Source organism: Fusarium phalaenopsidis, assembly GCF_050370095.1.
Source record: "Fusarium phalaenopsidis strain FUZ10S chromosome Unknown contig_32376, whole genome shotgun sequence".
Taxonomy (NCBI): domain Eukaryota; kingdom Fungi; phylum Ascomycota; class Sordariomycetes; order Hypocreales; family Nectriaceae; genus Fusarium; species Fusarium phalaenopsidis.
The window spans coordinates 451,572-467,573 of record NW_028145382.1 but is presented as its reverse complement, the minus strand read 5'-3'; the positions used below and the strand labels follow the sequence as shown (position 1 = coordinate 467,573).

The 16,002-nt window shown below is 47.8% G+C and overlaps 5 protein-coding genes across 5 annotated transcripts; 3 read left to right on the top strand and 2 right to left on the bottom strand.

Annotated features, from left to right (window-relative positions):
- Positions 1-3,750: 3,750 nt before the first annotated feature.
- LRP88_14769 (uncharacterized protein) lies at positions 3,751-4,413 on the top strand (the record flags this gene model as incomplete). The annotated part of the gene is made up of 1 exon (XM_083251104.1): positions 3,751-4,413. The coding sequence occupies one exon, from the start codon at positions 3,751-3,753 to the stop codon at positions 4,411-4,413; it is 663 nt and encodes a 220-aa protein (XP_083093139.1).
- Positions 4,414-7,692: 3,279 nt separating this feature from the next.
- On the bottom strand, positions 7,693-9,848 carry LRP88_14768 (DUF3176 domain-containing protein; the record flags this gene model as incomplete). Its single annotated transcript, XM_083251103.1, has 2 exons — positions 7,693-9,445; positions 9,508-9,848. 2 exons carry the CDS (start codon positions 9,846-9,848, stop codon positions 7,693-7,695), a joined length of 2,094 nt encoding a protein of 697 aa, XP_083093138.1.
- Positions 9,849-10,744: 896 nt separating this feature from the next.
- Positions 10,745-11,963, bottom strand: LRP88_14767 (RTA1 like protein-domain-containing protein; the record flags this gene model as incomplete). The annotated part of the gene is made up of 3 exons (XM_083251102.1): positions 10,745-11,454; positions 11,511-11,759; positions 11,813-11,963. 3 exons carry the CDS (start codon positions 11,961-11,963, stop codon positions 10,745-10,747), a joined length of 1,110 nt encoding a protein of 369 aa, XP_083093137.1.
- A 1,018-nt stretch (positions 11,964-12,981) lies between these two features.
- Positions 12,982-13,821, top strand: LRP88_14766 (uncharacterized protein; the record flags this gene model as incomplete). The annotated part of the gene is made up of 1 exon (XM_083251101.1): positions 12,982-13,821. The coding sequence occupies one exon, from the start codon at positions 12,982-12,984 to the stop codon at positions 13,819-13,821; it is 840 nt and encodes a 279-aa protein (XP_083093136.1).
- Positions 13,822-15,150: 1,329 nt separating this feature from the next.
- Positions 15,151-15,777, top strand: LRP88_14765 (uncharacterized protein; the record flags this gene model as incomplete). The annotated part of the gene is made up of 1 exon (XM_083251100.1): positions 15,151-15,777. The coding sequence occupies one exon, from the start codon at positions 15,151-15,153 to the stop codon at positions 15,775-15,777; it is 627 nt and encodes a 208-aa protein (XP_083093135.1).
- Positions 15,778-16,002: the final 225 nt, after the last annotated feature.

The following is a 16,002-nucleotide window of genomic DNA, read 5'->3' as shown; positions in this document are numbered from 1 at the left end:
TTTGAAGCTCACGAACGCACGGGAGTCTTGTCTGATGAAAGTGGTAGGGGTAAGCCACTGGCCTACACGTCCCGGCACGCTTAGACATATTTAAAGGGAGATCTCCGTCACATGCTGATCCTCACCGATCTTCAATGCGAATGGCGATGTGGAGGGAGATCTTCGCGCCGGAATGCGGCGGCTCGAGCCGAACCAAAGGGGCGGCGCTCGCTGCGGGCGCATCGTTCCAATCGGGCATCAGAGTCCAAGGGAACGAGATAGTTATCCACTCAGTATCCCCCCCCCCAAGAAAGGTCCGACATACATAAAGCTCTACTGGCCATCGCCATGTCTTTATTCCACTCACTGTGCTCGTCAAAGCTGTTCCGTTAACCTCTATGCGAACTGTCTAAAACAGAACCGTATCCTGCCACCTGTGCCTGGTGTTTGACGAAAAATCAAGCTTTCCGCTATTTAACCCCATGGCAACAGCCGTAGAAGATGGTTCTCACTAGGCTCCAGAGCCTAGCGCCATTGGGCTTAATGATGTGCCAGTAACCGCGCTTGTTGTCATCGTGGCTGGTAGCTTGTTTTGGAGGAGGGGTCATTGATATTCACAGATCTAGACTAATAGAAAATGTACCCCAAGAGAGAGGATGCAACGATAGGGAATCTTGTTGACTCTTCCCCTACTCAGTATGGATAATCTCCCTCTAAACCTGGTAGCTTTGCTACGACCTTTCTCCGACGGGCCAGGCCGGCTTCAGGCTGCCTGCTGGCTGTGCCCCGAAATCAGCCTGTCGATCCAAGGCACACTAGCCTCAAAACCTGTGTGCCTGTCTGCGGCACGGCATTATGTGGTGTCATTGGATTGGCTATCATCGACTTAGCACAAGTCCTCACCAGCAGGCTTGCTGAAGGTGGAATCTCGAGCGGCGTTCATGGCCACCTCCTGATTGATAGCTAGTCGTCAAGGCACTGGTGCCTTTTCATATATCGTTTGTCAGTATAAACATGGAGAATGATTGCAGCACAATTAACTGAAAATCCTCGACTTTGAGTGAGCCTTATTATGCTCGGAGTCAACCATGCTCAGACTTTTGTATCGAGTCCCAGATGCGCGTTTGATGAACAAATATGACGCTTCTTCCTCAGGCGTGGCGTTTACAAAAATGAATTCAACCTCGTGGGATCGTGGTTTTTGCAATTGTGCTCATTTAGGCTGGCCGTTGACAAGGAACAACTTACCCGACAGCATTCTGTCCATTAGGAGTTCGTCAAAAGTGCAAATAGGCGGTGGCTGTGCAGCAACCCCGTCTCTGGCGACAGCCTCACTTTCAAGCTCAGGATAATTAAATGTCGGCTGCAGAACTTCCTGGGTGGCCTCGGACACATGCTCTCTTGTGTCACCCTCTTTTACAGTTCTTGGTATCAGCAATCAAGGGAGCCAAATGGGTGGCACGACATACCTTGAGTTCGTCAGGTTTCGAGCCAAGGCCAACCCCTGCATTTCTGGCCTCTATGAACACCTCCAGCGTGAATCTCGCGCCGCAAGCAGGGTTGTGTACCTCGATTACCGCCACAATGAGCCATCTCAGCTTGAGCCAGAGCCCGTTTCCGCGATGGAAGACGACCTTGTCTACCTCGTTGAAGGAGTCACGCCCTCCACGACACGCTTCCTTTTCGTTGAGAATATTACTTCCACCATGATCAGCCAGCTGGGCGAGGCTCTCGATATCGATCCTCTCTTCTTTGCTGACTACGTCAATTCTCGTTTCGACAGTATCCGGAAAGCGGCGCCTCCACCTTCGTATGCGACTTTACCGTCGCTCATTGGGAAAAGAAATCACATCCATCTTCATCACTACCAGTTTGTGGCTTTGGGCGGCAGCGATGGCTCTAATGTCCCATATGCATTGACAACAGGCTCCAATGTTCCTCGGAACGTCCGGCGACTGGCACCAGTATCAGGCAGACAGCTTGCCCTCGCTCGGGCATGTTGCTCCTTCATTATCAAGCCCGCCAAGACGTCCCAAATCTGTGAGTGCATTCTTATTTTGAGATCGACCTGATACGCGGCCTGACATGACAAGGTCTGTTCCTCGTAGATCCGCCCATTACCTCTGTCGAAGCCCTGCATACGGAACCAAACAGGTCATACCACGCAAGAGTTTTATGCGATGGGTTTGAGGACTTCGAATCACCATGTTCATTTTCCTCCTTCGCCCAGGGCAAAGCAAGCCGTTCATCAAATACAACCTCGATGCTGGATACAATCGTTCGCTATCTAGGGAACCAACGGCCGCCTGGATTTCATGCCAACTCGCCGAGCATTCTGAGCGTAGGATATTATCCAGTCCGCATTGTGATCTCTGAGTGGAGCCTCTACAACTATTCGACAACCCGCTGTTCCAAATACGATGAATACTCGATCCTCAACAAGGCTGGGCCAATACTTGACGAGGATATTGCCCACCTTCAGCGCTGGCGGCGGCGCAGCAAAAGAGGACAACAACGTCTTGATCTACTAGCGGAAGTTATCTGCTTTCATATGCAATATGAGGACGAGAAAGAGCTCTGGAATCTTATTCTCAAAGATGTTAGATGGCTAAAGGCACAACAACAGGAATACTGTCAGTCCCTCGAACAAATGATCGCGGTGGCAATGTCAATAGTGCAACTGCTGGATTCGCGGCGATCCATCCTCGAAGCCTTCACCATGAGACGCTTGACCTTTATTGCCCTGGTATTTATACCATTGGCCTGGGTGGCAAGTCTTTTCAGCATGTCTGATGCATACTCACCAGGCCATGAGCGCTTCTGGATTTACTTTGCCACAGCACTGCCACTTTTGGGAATCGTTCTCATTCTGTCTATGCTTCGCTATGATCAGATAGGCAGATGGCTGAGACAAGCTTGGGAGGGAAGGGGAAGAATTCACAAGATCGGAGAAATATATCGACTCCCACAGGGTGCGGTATGATGTGCAATGTGAACTTGGGTATTAGATAATGCCATCAGAGCAGTAGATCTAGTGCTTTAAGGAGGAGCTAGTTGCCGAGGGAAAAGTATTAGCTCATGGATTTTTTGGTTTTCTAGAGAGGATTTTGTCTATATTATTCATGAATTTAATATAACTCGAGATATTAAAGACTCTCTCAGAAGCCTGAAGACTACTGCTTCCCACCCATCCAGACTTGAACCCTCTCACCCCAATCTAAGTATTAGCATTGCATGATTCCACTTCTATTCGCGGTAAAGTAACATGCTCACCTAGGCTTTTGTATTTCCAGCGGAAGTTTTGGAATTCCCAGGTCTCAACCCCGAACACTGTGTCAGCGCTGGGGTATGATGCTATGGAGTGTTGATATTGTGTTCATTCGTATTATTATTATTATTATTATTATTAACGTACATGATAAGCGAGCGTCGCAGACAAGTGAGCGTCGCACTTTTCCCTCTTACATCTAACTTTCCATTTGATCAATTGATTCCCAACCACCAAATATGTCAGACTCAAATATTGAGGCTAGAACCCTTCTTGCCCTTCAGGCCCTTCAAAATAACCCTAAGCTAAGCATCCGACGCGCTGCAGGGACCTACCGGGTCTCTGAGCATAGGCTACGTCGGCGACAGAATGGCATTCAAGCTCGACTTAATACTATCCCTAAATCACGCAAACTATCAGATCTAGAGGAACAGATCCTTATTCAGTTTATTCTCGACCTAGATTCGCGAGGATTTCCCCCCCGGCTTCGTGGTGTAAAAGAAATGGCTGATCAATTGCTTGCCGACCGCGACGCGTCACCAGTCGGCACGCGCTGGGCTTTAAACTTCGTCAAGCGACACCCAGAGCTTAAGACGCGTTTTTTTAGGAAATATGACTACCAGAGAGCCAAATGCGAAGATCCAACGGTTATCCGTAGCTGGTTTCGCCTCGTGGGGAACACAATCGCGAAGTACGGCATCCGATCAGATGATCTCTATAACTTTGATGAGACTGGCTTTCTTATGGGCATGATTGCAAGCGGAATAGTCGTCACAGGTTCAGAAAGGCGTTCAAAGCCGAAATCAGTGCAGCCTGGAAACCGGGAATGGATTACAGTCATCCAGGCGATCAATGCGGAAGGCCAGGCGATCCAGCCGTTTATCATTGGCGCGGGCCAATATCACCTCGCCAATTGGTACCAAGATAGCAACCTCCCGGGCGATTGGGCTATTACAACGACCCAAAATGGCTGGACCGATAACGAGACCGGTCTCGAGTGGCTAAAGCACTTTGACCGGTGTACAATCAAGCGATCAAATAGTCGCTATCGTCTTCTAGTCCTCGATGGCCACGAAAGTCACCACTCCGTCGACTTTAAGAGATATTGCGAGGAGAAGAAGATCATCCGGCTTTGTATACCGCCTTATTTGTCTCATCTACTTTAGCCTCTTAACGTCGGGTACTTTAGCCTACTTAAAAAGGCTTATGGTTAAGAAATAGAGCATCTGATTAGATGCTCTATTACCCACGTTTCTAAGACCGAGTTCTTCCCGGCCTTCTATGCCGCTTATCAAGCTATTATAACGGAATAAAATATCAGGTCTGCTTTTAGAGGGGCTGGACTTGTCCCTCTTGACCCGGAAAGTGTGGTCTCAAAGCTTAATATGCAGCTACGGACTCCAACGCCGGTTGAGGAGGAGGCCGGGCCCTTAACCCCTTGGGCTTCAAAGACCCCAAGGACAGTGCTTGAGGCCGAATCTCAGTCTGAATACCTTAAAAGACGAATCAGAAGACATCAAAGTAGCTCCCCAGAGTCAATTCTTAAGGCATTAAAGTGTCTTTCTAAGGGAACAAAGGCAGTTATGTATAAGATGGCATTATTAAGGGCTAAGGTATAGGATCTTCGATAGGCGAATGAGATACTAAGCCGGCGCCGGAGGGCAAAAAGAACCCGGCTATAGAAGAGAGGGGTAATGACGGTAGAGGAAGGAAGGCAAGTAATTGATTAGATAGATATTAATACGCAGGTAATAGCTAAATCGTCGAGAAGTAGTAGTTAAGGAAGGTCAGCGCGACTAGGAGTTTAGCACTATAGAGTATATGGCAAGCCTGGTTATAATGCTAGAATATATTAAGTAGTAATTAAGACCTCCGGGGAAGAATATAGCGAGTAGTTTTAATTAATTAATTAATTTATTTTGTTTTTATTATAATCTTACTAAAGAGGGTTAAGAAAAGTATGGCGCTCGCTCGTCTGCGGCGCTCGCTTATTATATAACATATATAATAAGCATGCGTCGCATACAAGTATGCGTCGCACTTTTCTTATACCTTTAAGATAGAAATCGCAATAAAAACACTATAAACCATTTTATTAATTAAAATTACTCGCTATACTCTTCCCTAGATATCTTAATCACTACCTAATATATTCTTATATTATAACTAGGCTTACCATAGATACTACAATGCCAAACTCCTAGTCGCGCCGACCTCCCTTAACCACCACTCCTCGACGATTTAGCTATTACCTACGCATTAACATCCATTTAATTAATTACTTGCCTTCCTTCCTCTATTATTATTACCCCTCTTTTCTATAGTTAGGTCCTTTTTGCCCTCCGGCGCCGGCTTAGTATCTTATTTGCCTATTTAAGTTCTTTAACCCTAGCCTTAAGTAAGGCAACCTTATGCATAACTATCTTTATTCCCTTAGAAGAAGACTATATAGCTTCTAGAATTAACTCTAGGGAGCTACTTTTATGCCTTTTTACTTGCCTCTCGAGGTAATCTAACTAAGATTAAGCCTTAAGCATAGTCTTTGGGGTCTTTGAGACCTAAGGGGTCGACGGTTTAGCTACCTCCTTAGGCGGCGTTAGAGTCCGTAGCTACATATTAAGCTTCGAGATTATACTTTCCGGGTCAAGAGGAATAAGCCCGGCTCCTCTAAAGGCTAACTTAATATTTTTTTCTATTATAGTGGCCTAAAATACGGCATAGAAGGCTAGAAAGAACTTAGTCTTTGAAACATAGGTTATAGAGTATCTAATTAGAAGCTTTATTTCTCGACTATAAGTATTCTTAAGTACGCTAAAGCACCTAATATTAAGTAGCTAAAGTAAATAAGATAAATAAGGTGGCATATAAAGCCTAATAATCTTATTCTCCTTGTAATATCTCTTGAATTTAATAGAGTAGTGACTTTTATGGCTATCAAGGATTAGAAGATGATAGCGACTATTTGATCGCTTAGCTATGCACCGATCAAAGTGCTTAAGCCACTCGAGACCGGTCTCGTTATCGGTCCAGCCATTTTAGGTCATCACAATAGCCCAATCGCCCGGGAGGTTACTTTCTCAGTACCAGTTGGCGAGGTAATATTAGCCCGCACCGATAATGAACGGCGGGATCGCTTAGCCATCCGCATTAATCGCCTAGATGACTATAATCCATTCTCGGTTTCTAGGCTACACCGATTTTAGCTTTCCACGCCTTTCTGTGCCTATGACAACCATTCCGCTCTGAATCATGCCTATCATAAAGCCAGTCTCATTAACATTATAGAGATCATCTAATTGGATGCCGTACTTCGCGATTATGTTCGCTATAAGCATAAACTAGTTATAGATAATAGCTGGATCTTCGCACTTAGCTCTCTAGTAGTTATATTTCTAAAAAAAACGCGTCTTAAGCTCTAGGTGTTATCTAACGAAGTTATGAGCCTAACGCGTGCTAATTGGTGGCGCGTCGCGGTCGGCAAGCAATTGATCAGCCATTTCTTTTATACCACGTAGTCGGGGGGGAAATCCTCGTGAGTCTAGGTCGAGAATAAAGTAAATAATGATCTGTTCCTTAAGATCAGATAGTCGACGCGATTGGGGGATCCAATCGTGTCGCGATTGAATGCCATTCTGCCGGCGACGTAGCCTATGCTCGGAGATCCTATAGAGGTTTGCAGCGCGTCGGATGCTTAGTTTTAGGTTATTCTGAAGTGCTTGAAGAGCAAGAAGAGTTTTAGCCTTAGTATTTAGGTCTGACATATTTAATGGTTGAAGAATTAATTAATCAAATGAAAAGTTAGGTGTAGGAGGGAAAAGTGCGACGCATGCTTGCATGCGACGCATGCTTATCATGTACGTTACGTTATTATTATTATTATTATTATTATTATTATTATTATTATTATTATTATTATTATTCTTATTATTATTATTTGCAATTACGACAGGAAGTAGCAGACACAACAGCAAAAGACACAGTGATCAATTCAGTGTTCATCGTTATAGTTAAAGCCCGGCTCTTGATGGAGTAACCGAAGCCGATAGCTAGTCAACCCCGAACCGGTCCTGAGACGACGTCCATGATCGGACACGTCCCTCATCAATAATCCCTATAAAGATTTGACTAATACAATGCTAATCAGTCCCCAGGGTTGCTTGAAAGACTAAAAACTTCGACACCGGCGCTCACCAACTGACATTATTTGTTGTGACATCAGTTAGGACCTTTGCAATAAGGATTGTCCTCACGCATCGACCATCAACCAAAGTAACCATCGGCACTTTAAGTATTTGGTTAGTGACAGTCGAATCGCAAACACAAGAGCTTGGTCCGATTTCAGAGAAAGATATGTCTATTAGCAAACGAGAACAATGCGCCGTTCATTTCTAATGCCTTATATGCGTTATGCGTAACCCCAGTAACCTCAACTTACGACAATAGCCTCACTTCTGAGACCTGTTTTCCATCTCTATGCTCGTCAAATACTGACTCTCCCCCAGGTCCGAAGCAGCCCGCGTCGCCTCTCCGAGCATCATCCTACGTGTCATGCCCTTATCTTCCTTCCCGTTACTGATCTTGACATAGGATCTCCGCGCCGCCTTCTCCATGCGCTCCATCGTATCTGCGTCTTCCAGAACACCTCCGATTCGGTGTCCCTGGCGAATAGTAGCTAGCGTGCTGCTCCGGGCCAGCGGTGCCAAGTCCGGGTCCCCAGCGCTTCTTGCCGTGATAATCAACAGTATCAAGACACAGAGAAGCATCACCCCATGAAGGGCTACCCAAGGCCATTGGATGTCGTATAGTACCTTTTCAGTGCCGACATTACCCTCAAAACTCAGCTTTCCTTCATACCGATCCTGGTCTTGCCCTTCGACATTGTCGAGCCTAGGATTAGGATTCCTCCGCATCTCGTTGGTCATGCTCGTTGCAAGGGCATCGAATCGTCTCGTAATGTTCGTACTCGTCCAGGTCCATAAGCCCCCGATACCTGGTGGCTCCGCTTCCACGGTGAGTTCCTTGCCGTTGGGACCATGGGAGACTCCATTGAATCCAACGGCACCTTTTCCCAATTTCTCTTGGATACTCTTCTGGATATCAGCGGTGTTTGTCCAGTTTCCTAATAAGAGGTCTTGCATGTGGTGGCTCAGCGCCATCACCGTGTCCGATGAGACGCTCATTGGTTCACTAGACAGATTGCCTGGCCCTCTGAGCTTAAGATCTGAATATGACGCAGCCGAATACCAGAGATTGAACTCCAAGCTGTCAATTTCATCATCTGGTGGCGTGTTTATTTTTGTCAGGTAGTTGTTGTCGCGTCGTTCCCATGACTCGGGGTCACGTATCCAACCATCTGCCTCGGTGATATTCTCAAAGAGCTGATTTCCCTGGACCTCAGAGTCGACCATCTTGATACAGTAGTAGAGAGAGCATTCTTCAGCCTTCATCGGGATATTTGGCCAGTAGAGCCCCTTGTCTAAATCTCCATCCGACGTCGTGTCGAGCGATGAGTAGTTGAGATACTTGACGTCTGGGTAGATGAAGCTCATGGACCAGATCAATGTGTCTATATCCTTCATAGAGTTTGTCTTGTTTGGGTTTCCAGTGCCGAAAGAGGTCATAGCGTATCTTTTGTCGGAGTAGATCCCCAGCGATTGCTCATTCTTACAACGGTTCCACAGATAGTCGTGAAGTGGACACCCATCGACATTGGTGATGAAGTGGCCATTGGGTAAAGCAAAGGCGGTCGCATTGACACTCTTCGTGCCGTAGCTCACGTCATGTATGGTAAGAAGCGTCTCTCCAAAGCCACCGACACGCTTCAGTTTAGAGCTAAGGTCCTGGCATCTGTAGCAGACACCAAGCGTAGCGAACTGGCCCCAGGTACAGTTGCTCGTCGGGCATTGGACAAGTGCCTCTTGCGCAGCCTCCCAGGGTGATCGAGAAAAGCCGTTCAAGATTGATGCCTGCATCGACAGAGGTAGTTGAGTTGTCCGATAGGTAACATTCCCAACTTGGACCGTCATCGAGCTTCCCACCTCATAAACGCTTGTCCGAGATGCGAGAGCGGATAAGCCAGGCTCTCCAAAAGCTTTCGGCGCAAACACCACGCTTTGTTGAAGCTGTACTAGCTGTTGCGCCAAAGGATCAAGAATGATGGCTAGGAGGGTCAAGATGGCGCCAAACTGAACCGCTACACTGTGAGCCGCAGACAAGGTCAGTTCGGATACATACATCAGGCAGCTGCTCTCATAACTCACGCGCCCCTGGTGCCAAAAAGCACCTTGATACTACCCAACGGACCACGGGTAGCCGAGTCGATGCGATCAAAATCGACAAGCAAACGTGGTCCCCTGGCAAAAAGGATCCACTTCCACTGAGCTATGCACTCGGCAATAACAAAGACTAGACTGGTCTTGATCGCCAATGATAGAATCGAGACGACGGCGTTCAGGGTGATACTGTTCCAGGTGAAGGGGGCTTTGCCGTCAAATTTGGAGAGGAGCACCACCATGGCGACAAGAGACGCGCTGGAGCCCAGAACTGCCAACAGTTCTGAGCCCCAGGCCCTCCATGACATGAGTTTGAAGATTCTCAACATGAGAAACCAATCATGAGCATCAAAGTGTATGCGGGGATTTCTTGAAAAAGGCAAGAATCCGCCAAGAGATCAAATGCCGATGTTTTATGATTGTCGGAGACTTTCCTGGACACTTTGCAAGTCAGCCTAGGGTGGCTAAGCTCGGACTCGGACTCCAATGAAGAAGGATGAAGGATGCTGAACCCTGTCGATTTGCGCCTCGCTCTAACCTATTGGTGCTTAGGACCGTTACATGTCCTATAAATAAGCTTCAAAGTGTTTCACCATTGCTCGCATTGGCGCAGATCATATCACGGGCATTGGCGAAGTGCTCACATGGCTATTGTTTAAATAGTTGAGAGGGCTGCCATGTTCTCAGCCCTAATTCCTCTATGAACCTTGTGTCGCTCATAAGCATCAATCTGACCAACCCAAAAACAATTGTGTATCCTAGTCCGAGGGCTGAGTCCGAGACTGTGATGAATCAAGCGCGTGGTAAGCTCAACCGTTGCAGCGAGGGCCCATGTGCATTCATATGGTCTTCTGGCTCAGTTATCCCATCGAGGGCCGGACTTTAGTTGTAACAAAGAACACATTACCGCATTGATACAAAAGAAGTGTTTATCACTATCTTAAACCGGGCTCCAAATTTAAATTACTGAGGCAGTCTGACAAATATTGTGTCCTTCCATACTAACTTACCCTGGACACTGATGATTTCTCCTTCTCATCAACGGCGCCACCAAAAAAGGCCATCAGTCACAATAAAATATATGATTATCAACAGATAATAATAATTATTAATTCTGATATTATAGGTATGATCCAAAGATTCTCGTCTCTACTCCTCCGATGTTATGTCTATCGTCTTCCCTGTTTAATTCTTTGCCACCTTTGTCTACTTCAACGAATCCCACCTAATTACCAGGATAAGGATTATACCCTCCCGTCATTCTGTTCAGGTCAGACATTGAGCCCATTGATGAGTTCAGACTTCTATAGGCCTGGGTTTGTTGCTGCATCGGAGTGAAAGAGCGTTGAGACTGGCGGTGATACCGAGGGGGCGGAGATTGTGTATGACTCTGTCGATTATACTGAACCGGTGTCAATGACGCAGTAGAGCGGCGCTGATAGTGAATTGGTGGGGATGGCAGTGTTTCAGTAACTTGATGGACTCTTTCTGTTGTAGACTGCAGGGGAATGCTTGTTGAGTCGTCATAGCTGTCAAAGATCTCAGGACCCTTGGAAGGCAGGATCACACGCCCCGGATGAAAGACATTAAAGAGCGCCGTAGTAATACACATCAATGCGGCATCAAAGACGTAGATGTATATTTCAGTCGATTGGAGCGGCCCATTTGCGCCCGTGATATACTCGACGATTCGGAAAATCGATCGGACCATGATGAGGCCGCTCGCCACGTAGAGAACGAGGATGAGTCGCTTCCATGGAGTCGTGACAGATAGGCTTTTCCTGGTCGGGCTTTTGTTGATGCGGCGATGGAAGACGTGGAGGACGGTGATGAAGAATGCAAAGAAGTAGAGCTGAACTGCGAGGCCAAAAATGATGATGTTCTGGCCTCTCTTCTGATCTGCTGCTGATTTGGCCTGGGATAGCATACCACCACCTAGATGTAGACACATTTAGCATGGCGGCCACAAGAACAAGAGGTTTAGGGCATACCTCCAGATTGTGCTAGGAAAGAAATAACGTCGCCGATCACAAACACCTTTGTCAAGTTTTGAATCGGCACTAGCGAGTAGAAGTCGGCGTCAAGGAACACGATGAGACGTCCCAGCGTCATGTAGATGGATGCAGCGAGCATTGTCGGACCGAGTAGTAGCAAAAGACTCTGCATCGCGTAGGGCATGACGGCCCAGTCGGGAGTTTGCTTCGCAGATATCGCACGTCCGGCATAACCGATTGCTTCGACTTTAGGGAAAAGGTTAGCATGTTATTTGGGGCTGGCTGCCAGGGCCACTAACAGACGCATCCAATAAAGAACGGGATGAAGAACAAGGTCTTTGACCGACCGAGCTGGTAAAGGTGGCCGAGTGCGGAGACGGAAAAGAGAGCTATGAAGATGACTGCGGCGATGAAGGAGGGATCGTAGTGGTATAACTTGAACTCTGTCATGGTGGAGATGGTAATTACAAGACAAAAAGAAAGAGGGCAGAAAAGAAAGACAGGGGTAGAGATAATTAAGAATTGGCATTCAGGTAAGAAGATGCCAAGGTTAAATATTAAAAGACCTTCAAGCAGGTGCCAGTCGCGGGCGATTTGGCAGGACGAGACCCCTGGTTTAGGGCTGCGGAAGACCAAGCCTGAGAGCACCAATGCACGATCTCTCGTACTTGAGTCCCTCTATACGATCAAATACGTACTATTATTAACTCCCAGATGCCGGCTCACCCGGATATCGTCAAGCTTTCTGCTTTGCAAGCTGAGGAATTTGCACAATGAGGATGAAAGCCCCGGAGTTTTGAGCTCACTTACATCCGAGCTCAGATCGAAGGACCCACCCGTATTCAATACGGGTGGATCGTTGCAAGATGGGGCCTGTTTAGGCTGCCTCAAATACGGGTCGATTTCCCCTTTTATCCTTCGCATGCACGTCTCCTAGCCAGCCGAGCCATCCGTCTAGAAACCGAAACCGAAACCGAAACATCTTTCAGATCCGAGAGCTCCATAACTTGACTGGTCTGTTTTTTCTTGTTATCAGTGACGAGGCCATCTCAGCCACAATATTAGAGAAATCAACTGGGGTGTTTTTTCCAAGGTCCAGTCATGCAGCGCTGCCGACACAAAAAGTCTCGAAAAGGCTGCCTCGAATGCAAGCGACGACACATCCGGGTTCGTTAACTTCCATACAATCTTTTGATACATCCTTTGACACATGCATCTAGTGTGATGAGGGAAGACCTATCTGCGCAAACTGCATTAGTGCCCGGCGGAAATGCGAGTACCGCAAGCCCAACGCCTTGGTAGGTGACGTTTCCCTTGTCAGGCTTGCCAAGAGTGGGCATCGCGCCCGCTTGTCACTCTCTTGTCTCTTCAGCTGACAATTGGGCCCTAGAACCATGATGCCACATCAAGGCTCCCCCCACTGACCACCCTGGGCCTCAGTCCAGGCGCTGGCGTGGCCAACCTCAATATGCATCAACTAGAGCTTCTGGTTCATTTCTCTTTCGCCATCTACGTTCCAGAACTTGAAGAAGACCATGATGCGACCAAGTTGGTTCTAGAAGCAGCTCTCAATGCCGAGTACCTGATGCTTGAGGTGTTGGCACTATCAGCTCGGCACCTGTCGACAGTCCGTCCAGACAAGGCAGCCTGGTATCTTGACCTGGCCTTTGAGTTGCAAACGAAGGCCATCCAACTATTCAACACTAATGCTGCCCAAGATGAATCTGTGCAAAAGCTCCTATTCTCCTCTATTCTTGGCCGCCACATTCTCGTTGATACGCTTGTCAGCCGTGATCTTGAGTTTGATCAGTTTCTCGACCGCTTCATACAAGGCATGCGCGTCCACCGGGGTACAAAAGCAGTAACGGCGGCCTATGAGTGGGAGCCTCTCCTTAACTCAAAGATTGGCTCTCTGATAAAAAAGGGCATCGATCCTCTTGGTTTTCACGATCCAGGTTCTCTTCGCCCACACCTCGAGTCACTGATATCCCAGGCAACTCGACTTGACGCTGATGCCAAGCTGGCATGCGATAAAGCCCTCCGAATGATAGAGGGCGCTTTAGACGACCTTGAGTCCCCGGAGAGGAAGACGTTCGGCCTTCGGATGATATTTGTTTGGCCCATCTTACTCCCTGGAGGTTTTATCGGCCTTCTGGAAGAGCGTATTCCTGAAGCGATCGCCATTCTAGGTCGCTATGCTATTCTTCTACAAGCGGGACGAAGATTATGGCAAATCAGGGGCGCTGGAGAATACCTATTAAATCTCGTTTCTGCATTCCTGGGTCCTGGGTGGGAAATGTGGCTGTGAGGAGTTGTATTGAGAGCAGATAAAGGTAAATATTGCTTGTGTCCTTAGTGGGACTGGTGGCACTGGCCTTGCCGCGAGCGACCGAATGATATGATATGGCTTGATAGTTTGGGACGAGTTAGTCGGAGAGACCCTTTATTAGTAATATGAGATGCGAGATGTGATATCAATTGCGATATTTTCAACTCAACCCCGCTAAAGCTGACGCTCAGCAACGACAGCGTTGACACGTCGTCCTTAAGATGTCCATTCCAAGATGATGGAGCTATATTCTCACGGCGTTGACCACGACTTCGAGCTCGAGCTGATGCTGCGCTTCCCTCGAGACATGTCGAAACCTGAGCGGTTCAGCGCGAACGCACCAGCAACATGGCCATCCTTCGCTCTCCCGCAGGGTCTCGAAGATTAGGAGCATGAAAGTGATGATGAAATTGCCGAGAGAGTCCTGGCTGATGCCAACTCACTAGACTTCGAAGCTCGATATCTGTACTTTCGAGTACTCCGAACTTGACTTCTGAATTGCGACGAAAACCATGACGAGTGCCGATTGCGACAATCTGGGCGCGGATTCTGGCCGACGAGAGCCATCTACGTTGGAGGCCACCCCAATTTGAGGCTCGTCGAAGAACCAGACGACGAAAAAGACTGTGTTGTACTGTCACACTGCTGGGGTAAGCCGACAGAAGAAGAATGGAAGCACTTCTGTACCACTCCCCAGAATTATCACCATCGCTTGGACGGATTCTGTTTTGATGACCTGCCCAAGACGTTTCAGCACGCGATCGAGGTGACGCGAGAGCTTGGGAAGAAATACGTCTGGATTGATGCCCTCTGCATCATCCAAGGTCCTGATGGTGACTGGCAAAGCGAAGCTGGGAGGATGGAACACGTCTTTGCCAACGCCTACTGCACCGTCGCCGCAAACTCAGCCAAAGGATGGAAGGATGGTTTCCTGGAGCCAGGACTCTGGGATCAAACCAACCCAAAAAGCGTGGAATGCGAATGTTTGTTTGATTCAGAAGTCAGCGAGGCACCCTTGATGCAGAGAGCCTGGGTCCTCCAGGAACGGGTGTTATCACGGCGAATCATTCATTTCACCTCGGGGGTTTCGAATGCAAGACCTGGGCATACGTATTGGGAATGTGGTGGTGGAATCCGCTGCCAGCAGTTTTCAAAGCTGAGCTCATGAGTTTGCAATGTGAATACCGAGTCGACGACGAAGTTAGGTGTTGATGTGACTCTAGGCCGATCTACAAAGACACATTTATTCGTGACCCCTACTTCCCAGCGCGACTCAAAGACGCATCATATTTTCGCGCTCTTGATTTCATGCAGTCCCTTTTTCGGGAATACTCACTAACCGGGCTCACATACAAGTCCGACAGAGACACGGCAATATTAAGCCTGCTCAATCGCATCAGCCATGAACTCGACACAGAGGTAAGATATGGCGTTATTCGCTGTTTTCTGGGTAGTCTTCTCTTGTGGAAGCGAACTGCCGAGGAACTGACGCTCCCGATCGACTTTGGACAACGGGCCGTGCCGTCATGGTCTTGGATGGCGTACGACGGAAGCATCGAGTTCATCATCATGTATGATTACGAGCTGAGGATACCTCGCGACACGGACCTTGGATTCGCTCAAGATAGGAAAGAGTTGAACGCCAAAGTCCGGCGATTCGAAAATTGCCAACTAGGAGAAGCCAAGCGAGGCGGTGGCTATTCTGTCTACGATGGAAGCGAAAAGATTGGGACACTTTGGTTCGACATGAAGGACCGCATTGAGTTCAAGCGCTGTGTCGTCGTTGGGGCTGGTGATACAAAACCCGGCGAGAAGACGCTATACGTCCTAGCGGTTCAGGAGGAGTTAGACGGAGAGAGATACAAAAGGTTGGGAGCTGGCATTTTGGGTGATGGTTATGTGTCCGTGGAGAGTGAGCCTGGACGACTTGTGTGACGGCGAATCAGAACCTCTTTGGGGGGATTAGTCAAGCCGTAATTTCGGATTAACTATCCCACCGCCCTCCTAAACCTTTCCTCTTTTGGATGTTTACGAGTTGCCGTATTTCGGTTTCCAAGGGAATAAACAGATGCCTAGAATTTTTGACAGCTGAATCAAGGGGAATGGACTGATTTATTAGTATATAAAGCTGTTCTCCGCGACATGTTGGACTCCTCTCAC